This window comes from Cherax quadricarinatus, chromosome 66, assembly GCF_038502225.1.
Source record: "Cherax quadricarinatus isolate ZL_2023a chromosome 66, ASM3850222v1, whole genome shotgun sequence".
NCBI lineage: Eukaryota > Metazoa > Arthropoda > Malacostraca > Decapoda > Parastacidae > Cherax > Cherax quadricarinatus.
The window spans coordinates 17,266,514-17,275,833 of record NC_091357.1 but is presented as its reverse complement, the minus strand read 5'-3'; the positions used below and the strand labels follow the sequence as shown (position 1 = coordinate 17,275,833).

Sequence of the window (9,320 nt, the reverse complement as noted above, 5' to 3'; positions counted from 1 at the left end):
TGTAAAGACACCAAAAAAACGAAATTTGATGGAAAACTGACGGAATTACGCTCTCGCGAAGTTAGCGACTTCGGCAATATTTAAAAATCGGCAATTTCGCCCACTTTGAGCCCTATTTTCGGCTAATTCCGTTATTCCAGTCAACCAAACTCATAACTATTTCTTCAGAACTCTATTTTTTCTATCGATTGAGCACAAGAAACTGCCCATTTACCGATTTCAACTACCCAATAACATGGTCAGAAATTTGCAATTTGGCCAATTTCACGAAAATTAAAAAATACGACAATTTCAAAATAAGGTCCAGAATGAACAATGCAGACATTCCTGGCTCTAAAATAACATTTTCTTTGTTCATCAGTCATGTCTCCAGGTCCCTGTGATATTACTCTTGCTTTTTATTTTGAAATTTTATTCAAACAAAAAATAGAAGATTTACTGTTATGCAGACTACTGCAATACTGTAATAATTGTAAAAATTACATCAACCCATTCATGACTGCGTATTAGAATGGCTATTTGGACATTTATTGGACAATGACATCATTTGTTTACTTTTGAACATCGGCAAAAATCAAACATTTCCTGTACTTTGTGCTCCATTTCCAGGTTCTTTTTATAGTAAAATTAATCAAAATCACCTCCATTTCTATAATATAGTTTCCATTCTATCAAATGAGACCATGAAAACGAGAATACAACCACAAATACTATACGAAAATAGACCACAAAGTCGGCATTTTAATTAAAAAAAACGGTCGGAGTTTTTTTTTTTCTCATTATGCACTGCGTGCTCCAGGATTTTTTTTATGTGGTGCACACTGACCACACAGACCCATTCTCTCACATGTGGGCCTACTAGCTTTCTCCTGCCTGATTTGAAGCCGCTAGAATTTATGAGTATATATACGTCAAACACGGTACCTCACAAACGTATATATACGGCCGCGACAGTCAAAGGGTTAATGATGACTGATCTGTATGAATGTTAAGATTTTGTTAAATGTGGAAGTTAACCCCCTTAATTGTGGCACACCCAAAAATTAAAATTCCTGTGCAAGATTTTGGAGGAAAAAAAATCTTACAGTTTGAAAGGGTGTATTTTTATGAATAAAAAAAAAAGTTGAATCTGTTATAAACTTAAGCTGTCATGGCATGTTGAATTTAGTGAAAAAATTATCACTCGCTGGCAGCCGAAGTGTGCCAGCAATATTTGTGTTTCATATTTTTTTTTAACACACTGGCTCTCTCCCACCAAGATAGGATGACCCAAAAAGAAGAAACACTTTCACTGTCATTCATTCTTATCACTGTCTTGCCAAAGGTGGGCTGATACTACAGTACAGATGCCTCTCCAAACTGCACTGCAAATATCCCCACCCTTCCTTCAGAGTGCAAGCACTGTACTTCCCACCTCCAGGGATCAAGTCCGGCTAACTAGATTCCCTGATTCCCTTGACAAATGTTACCTTGTTCACACTTCAACAAGTTCCCAAAACCACTTGCCTCCACTCCTATCAAATATGCTAAAAACATGCCTGTGGAATGTCCAAGCCCCTCACACACAAAACTTCCTTTACCCCCTTCCTCAAACCTTTCCTAGGGCGACCCCTACCCTGCCTTCCCTCCACCGCAGATTTATACACACTCCAAGTCATCCTATTTTGTTCTGTTCTATGTCCAAACCACCTCAACAACCCCTCCTCAGCCTTTTGAATACTTTTAGTAACCCCACACCCCCTCCTAACCCCCAAGCTACGAATTTTCTGCATTATATTTGCACCACACATTGCCCTCAGACACAATGGGTCTACTACCTCCAGCTTCCTCCTCGCTGCAACATTCACAACCCATGCTTCACAACTTTATAATTACAAGTGTCAATTTATTGATGCCAAATTGTGACCTTTTATTGGTTTTGTTAACACTATGTACACTACTTTCTTATGATACTAAATGTATTGCGAAGTGTTTTAGTAATTCAAACATGGGGAAATGCAATACCTGATATTGCTCCACAAAGAATATACTGTACAATATAAATTAGAGCAAATATATTTTTTCATCGATTCGGTCTTCAAACACTATCCGTATTCAAGGAATACTTGTAAGGTAAGTGTTTTAAGATGTAACAATCCTCAAAACATGGAAATAAGACAATGTTTGACTATATGTTTGACAATGTTTGACTATATGATTAATTAAGTTATATATTTAAGTTCAGGGAAATAACCTGAGTTATATAAACAATGCAATTTGTGTGTGTCCATAACACGTGTGTGCCTTCCAGACCAATGTAAAACATGTATTTACAAGGAAATATTATATTACAATTGTTTCAAGGTATAACACTCATGGAAACAAATAAATCATATTGTCTGACTATACTGGGTTATCCTTGGTTAAATCTATACACGTAGTGCTTATTGGCTGAATTCTACTGGAATGAATAAGGCATCTTTCTGGCAGTTTCATACCCTGTTTGCTTTTAGGGAAGCTGGTGGTGGAACAACAGGTCCTGGTTTCAATGTTTACTTACGCTAGTTAGGCAGAGTTACACCATAATACACTGTGTAGACCTGCCTGGTTTTTTATTTTCTTTCAGAGATGAGGTTATAGAAGACCCAAAAATCTGAGCTGAGGAAAAAAATATTTGCAGGTGGCATATTTGAAGGCATGAAAAATTGTGGGTACAGTGAAACCTCTGTTTTCGTTTGCCCTGGTTTTCGTCAAATTCGGTTTTCGACAATTTTTTTCGTCAAAATTTTGTCCCAGTTTTCGTTCATCACCTTGGTTTTTGTCGAGTTGACAGTGGTCCGCCATATCGAACTTGTCCACCCGCACCCACACAAAGCATCCCACGCGTTCTGAGTCAGACTGGCTTTGTTCCTTGTCGGTAGAGGGAGGTAGTGGTTGTGATGGTGGTAAAGGGTGGCAGTGATGGTGGTAGAGGGTGGTAGTAATGGGGGTAGAGGGTGGTACTGATGGTGGTAGAGGGTGGTAGTGATGCAGGTAGAGCGCAGTAGTGATTATGGTAGAGGGTGGTAGTTGTTGTGATGGTGGCAGAGGGTGGTAGTGGTTGTGATGGTGGCAGAGGGTGGTAGTGGTTGTGATGGTGGCAGAGGGTGGTAGTGGTTGTGATGGTGGTAGAGGGTGGTGGTGGTTGTGATGGTGGTAGAGGGTGGTGGTGGTTGTGATGGTGGTAGAGGACAGTAGTGGTTGTGATGGTGGTAGAGGACAGTAGTGGTTGTGATTGTGGTAGAGGGTGGTAGTGATTGTGGTAGAGGGTGGTAGTGGTTGTGGCAGAGAGTGGTAGTGGTTGTGGCAGAGGGTGGTAGTGATTGTGGCAGAAGGTGGTAGTGGTTGTGGCAGAGGGTGGTAGTGGTTGTGGCAGAGGGTGGTAGTGATTGTGGTAGAGGGTGGTAGTGATTGTGGTAGAGGGTGGAAGTGATTGTGGTAGAGGGTGGAAGTGATTGTGGTAGAGGGTGGGAGCGATGGTCGTAGAGATAACCTCTCCCCTCCTCCTCATCTTCCATATGCCAACAAGTCTTCAATAAAGGTAAAAGTGATGTTAAATGTTCATTTATCCAATTCATTAGTCCTTTATATTTCTCATTTTTTTTTCTATATGTAAAACTAAAGTTATCCTCTATAAAATGTGTTTTTTGTTAGTACTTTTGGGTGTCTGGAATGAATTAATTGGATTTACATTATTTCTTATGGGAAATATTGCTTCAGTTTTCATCGAATTCAGTTTTCATCAGATTGTCTGGAACAAATTAATAATGAAAACTGAGGTGCCATTGTACTAGTTCACTAGGCACAAAGGCATCACCTTGTATGCTAATATGCTCGATACAGTTAAAAGGCTAAGAATGATGTACTGCACTATGAAAATACATTATGTTTATATGATACATAAAATAGGTACAGTATTCCAATGGAAGTAAATAATTTACAAAATTATAGGGGTATTTCAGGTAAAAAACCATCATAATACAAAACATCACCTTTATATAACCTACATATGTATACTGTATATTGACTACATATGTATATGCTACATTTTATATATTACAATTACATATGTATAATATTTACATGTAATTTAGTACCTTTGCATGATTCTGACCTAGATGAACACTCATTCAACACATCTAGTACCACATGTATATCCATTTTAAGCTGAAAATAAAACCAAATTTAAAAAGACTAATTTTACCAGAAATTTTTATTAAATAAATGTTATATTTTAAAGGTTTAGTTTAATTAAGAAAAAAAAAGTTTGATTTTAAATTCTTAGGATCAGAACTGCATTTCCCTTATTGACATTCTAACAAAGATATAGTACCTGTACCTTGCTTTTACTGAATGTGATTATGGCAATAATTAGGCAATGGTTATACCATTGTAAACATGCTACCAATATTGAAAAGTGTTCAATGGGCTGTTTTAAAATGACTGACAAATTTTAACTTCTTACATGCATAGGTACTACCGAGCTAGTTATAAAATATATTCCAATACACATGATAGCTTTTAATATTTTCAAAACTGTCTTAAAAGTTTATAATCCATATTCATTTACCAAGCAGCTAGTTATAAAATATATTCCAATATGCATGATAGCTTTTAATATTTTCAAAACTGTCTTAAAAGTTTATAATCGATATTCATTTTTTACATTAAAATAGCATGAACTCATATAGTCCAACCTTCTGTTGTCTGTGAAAAATCTTTGGGACAAAAGCTTGTTATGCGTGAATATATAAATACTCCTGGGAGAGAAGGAAAAGGCAAGGTGAGTGAACTCATTGGAGTGTGACTAATCTTGGATTGTCAGAGCACTAAGAGGTAACGTTCATTGGACAAAGATGCTGAACTGTCATCTGATTTCTGGTAAGCATATTTTCCCCAACCTTATTGCCAAGAATGTCCTTGTAGTATGATGTGAGCAAGTAGTCTAGCTAGGCCAAATACATACAGAACACCAATTATTATTATTATAATCAAAAAGAAGCGCTAAGCCACAAGGGCTCAGAACACCAATGAACACAATACTAAATAATGCAAGTTTCCACACATCTGGCACTGTTCCCTTGGTATTTTCCCATTTCTTATGGTGTGAATGCTTATCCTGATGAACTACATACACTGTATACTAATAGAAATTAACATCCTCAATCCCTATAATTATATAATTCATCATTTGTTTAGTGTAAATGCTCCTGAGTAAATCTTAAATTACCCAAAATCTATTGTCAAGAAGTTAATGTAGTTTTTTAATCCAATATCAAGAATACAGATTTTTTTTCGGGGGGGGGGGGGGGGGGGGGGGGGGGGGGGGGGGGCTATGCTAGTTATTACTGATGTACAATACTAGCTTATAGCTGTGCTTGGTATGACTCATTACACGAACTCATAACACATTCAAATTCAAATTTATTTATTCCTTTACGAGTAGTACATTGAGATCATGTAATATATGTATATGAAAATGGAAAAAAAAAAAAGGTTGCATTGCCATCTCTCAACTGAACAAATTGTAAGTTTCTCAAGGTATACAGGATAACTAAATAACTGATTTTGCCGATATTTTATGTTAAGCGTTTAGTAAATTTTTTTATTCGAATCCAAGGTAGTTTTGAATATTTTTTAGATGCTGTATCTCTGAAACCATTGCACATTTTGGCATGAAACAAAATGACATTGTACTCACAGTCATATATACATGTATTTTATGAAAAATGGTAAGTTCCCACTTTTTTAGTACAATATAAAAAATAACATTCAATTCATTGAAAAGTACCATAACTGTCACTATGCTTTGGTATATATACTGAACTTTGAGTTATATTGTATACTGTAACTTGTCTAGTGACTGCAGTAATAGCTAAATTTTATTATAAATTGTAAATAATATAATACTTTTGGAGGAAAAAATAGCTAAGTGAACTCAGATTTTGGGTATAGGATCAGCACTCACATTTTGCTGCAAATAAATAAAAACTACCTTCATAAATACATCAGATGGATGCAAAGTTGCATGCACAGGTCCTAAACTACAGTTTAGTGCCATATATGAGCAATAAAATTTTCTTCCATTGCTTTCACACATACTATACACTACCTACAGTATTTTGGCTTTAAAACTTTGGGGACCTCAAAAACTTAATATATGTTAGGATCTTATGTCAAACTCTGACCCTGGGTATATATGTGATGCTTTAAGTGATGCTCTCTGCATGGTGAAACAACTTATTTGTAAAAATACTTAGGATGGTATGAAAAACTCAAATTAAGTACCTAACTTAACCTCATCACCTCTTTAATTATTCTGAAAAATTAGGTTAGTCATCCCCATCACAAAGTAAAACTTCAAATATTATACTTATTGGGAACAGTAACAAAGACAAGAACAAAGCAATAACATCATGAGTCTCCATCACTCAACTCACCCAGTCTGGACTTACCACTGTTATACTGTACTAAATTTGAAGAGATAAACTTTATTAAGTAACCCTTAAATGGTCCAACGTATATATACGTTCACCTGCGCAGCGCCCCGAATATTTTGAGATTTTTTTTTTTTAATAGGAAAAAGAGCATGTGGTACCCAGGCATCCCCAATTTTTTTCATATGGTGCACACTGAGTGTGCACACCCATTCTCTCATGTCTAGGCGACTCAGGCCTATCATGCCAATGTTGAATGAATGACAAATGAAGCGTATATATACATTTGGACCGTTTAAGGGTTAAGGCGCGATACCACTGCCATACTAAGTAGGAAAATTACGAAGACTATACAATTCTTTAGCACTAAGTGATATATAATAATAATCTACCACTATTAAATAACAATATACATTTATCTTGTAGTTATACCAAATAACAATATACGATTCTCTATCACTACTAAATGACCATATGGATATAGTGTATATAAATTATCACTGCTATATAGCATATATACTAAGGATATATAATTTCTTACCAATGCTATAGAGACTAAGTTCCCCCCGTTCCCATATGAGGTTCCTTGATGTCACTGAAGGGATTTTGATCCAAAGAATTGGATCTGCCCTTACCTGCCTCTGATCGAACCTGGATGCTGTATGACCCCCCTACAGATATAGTGTTTCCCCTGAATATAATATACTATACATGCTAAGTGCCAAAAATGTAATTTTTGTCAAATCTTCAATTAAATACATATACTAAGTACCAAAAGTGAAATTTTACTTAACAATTCTTTAACTAATCTACAGTATTATTACATTTTCCCTTCAGGGGCAGGGGCTAAGTTTTTATTAAGGCATTCTACACAATTTTAAATTTCTCCATGTTTTATATAGTATATCATGGGGAATTTAACCTAGGATAACCCAAGAATCATGTAGTGTGACTTAATTCCAGTGACTTGCTGCCCTGATGCCAGTGAAAGAAGCTTGATCCAAGCAACTGGAGCTACCCTGCCTTTCTTTGGATCAAAAATGGGTGCCAACCCCTCACAGGTGCTCCAAGACCCCTAGCCATTTAATAATTCTCAATGAAAAAAAAAAAAATAATACTGTTGGTGTTCAGCAATAAATGCAAAACAATGGGTTAAAAGGAATCAGCTAATTTCATTAACTACAAGATGTAGTGAAACATTAACATTAAATTGTTACCTTTCTGAAAAAGCATTGGCTCTTCAGTAAAAATATTAGTACAAAATTTGAAAATTCTGTACTTGACTTTTGTTGTGAAAGTTAATATGAACTTCCAAAATTTATGGGCTCTGGGAAAAAGTTAGAGTTCAAAAACACTTGGCATTCACAAAATAATTACATTAAAAAAATATAACTTTTTTGAAAAAAAAAAAAAAAAGCAACTAATGCAAAATGCTGGGGTCTTCACGAATAATTATATTTATGGGCTAAATCCTTATAGATCATACAGAACCTGAGGACTGGAGGTAATCAGGTTTGAATCAAGAATGCACGAATTAATCCAACTCCTTAGACCAAAAGCTATTCACGAGGATCCCTCCCATGAACTATTATTTACGAGGAATCAGATATAAGGAAAACACCAGACCCACAGGAATTGTACAGACCATTGGTAATGGAAGGTAATTAGGCATGATTTAAGAAAGGGGAGGGTAGCTCCAATTCCTTGGATCAAGAGTCATTCAGCATCAAGGCACCCCTCTGAAGGTGGCTCTAGAATAATAATTTACGACAAATGAAAATATAAAACACAGCTACCTTATTCCCCGTTGTTGCGAGCGTTTGAGACACACCGGAGCGACCACTATATACTTCACTGCTCTAGGGTCTTTGTATTGTCTACCAACACCTCTATTTAAAGCACCACTATTTTCACAGCCACACACTTGAACAAGTCACAATCACATCGAGTGTTCCATAAAAGAAAAATTTTGTACTTGAAGATATTCTAGGAACTATATATTGCTTATTCAACGTTCATAAACGTGCGTAGGTAAATACTTTAAAACATTCAAGCATTATGATTCTAGTGTGGAGGGATGTTTGTAGTGAGTTATGGAGTTAGAAGGTTGTACTAGGATGTTGCTGGGGCCAGTGTGTGAGGCTTTGTGAGGCTCCATCAGAGGTGCTGGTGGCTAGATAAAGGCAACATGTGGGGGGATATAGCTGGCAGTAAAGTGGCCATGTCTCCCTCTCTCCTGCCTGCGTAACTACGCCCGCGCATCCCCGCCATATATCCCACCAGTAGGCCTCTAAAGGCCTAGTGTGTGTAATGTAGGAAGGTGATGATGGTGAGGGGCTGGGGTAGGGGAGGCAAGGGGCGGGTAGGTAGTGGTTCTCCCGCGACAAAACAAAAACCCCCACTCTCAACCCTCCCAAATGGGCGCCCACAAGACCCCGCAACCCCCAGCCCCTCATAACAACTTCCATTTTCTCTTTTAAGTCGCGTTCTAAGCATGCACCAAGCAAGTAGTCCTAGTCACTGACTTACCTTAACAACGCCTTTAGCTCTCTCGATAAAATTAATGTAAATCAAACGTAACAAAGGGCATTTTAATATATTCCGTCAAAAACAAAGCAGCCAACAATGCTCCCCCTGCTGCGCGCTCGATGCTATTTTGTTGGACCTGGTCCGCGGAACAGACCACGCGCGCCATCTTCAAAATTTTTTATTTTAAGCAAAATCTTGGCAGTTTGTCCAAAATACAGTTCTTTCTATTAACCATAATCACATATACAACATAAGATGCTAACAGGTTATAAATAACAATAGGATCTACATGAAAAAATGCAGTAATTTATCTTTCATATGCTCAAGACTGCATAA

The 9,320-nt window shown here is 36.8% G+C and overlaps 1 protein-coding gene across 6 annotated transcripts in view; it reads right to left on the bottom strand.

Moving 5' to 3' along the window:
- Window positions 1-9,133, bottom strand: part of LOC128704122 (zinc finger protein 135) — a 34,389-nt gene extending 25,256 nt beyond the window's left edge. Inside the window, exon 1 of one of the 6 annotated variants that reach the window (XM_070099136.1) lies at window positions 8,985-9,133. Coding sequence is in view for 1 of the 6 variants with exons in the window: in XM_070099139.1 (XP_069955240.1) it covers window positions 2,790-2,857 (68 nt within the window). In the remaining 5 variants the exon portion in view is untranslated. Of the gene's footprint in view, window positions 1-2,789; window positions 3,590-8,251; window positions 8,857-8,984 lie in introns of those variants that run through there. The other 5 variants (XM_053799168.2, XM_070099138.1, XM_070099137.1 and 2 more) reach the window with 5 other exon arrangements.
- Between the last annotated feature and the right edge of the window lie 187 nt (window positions 9,134-9,320).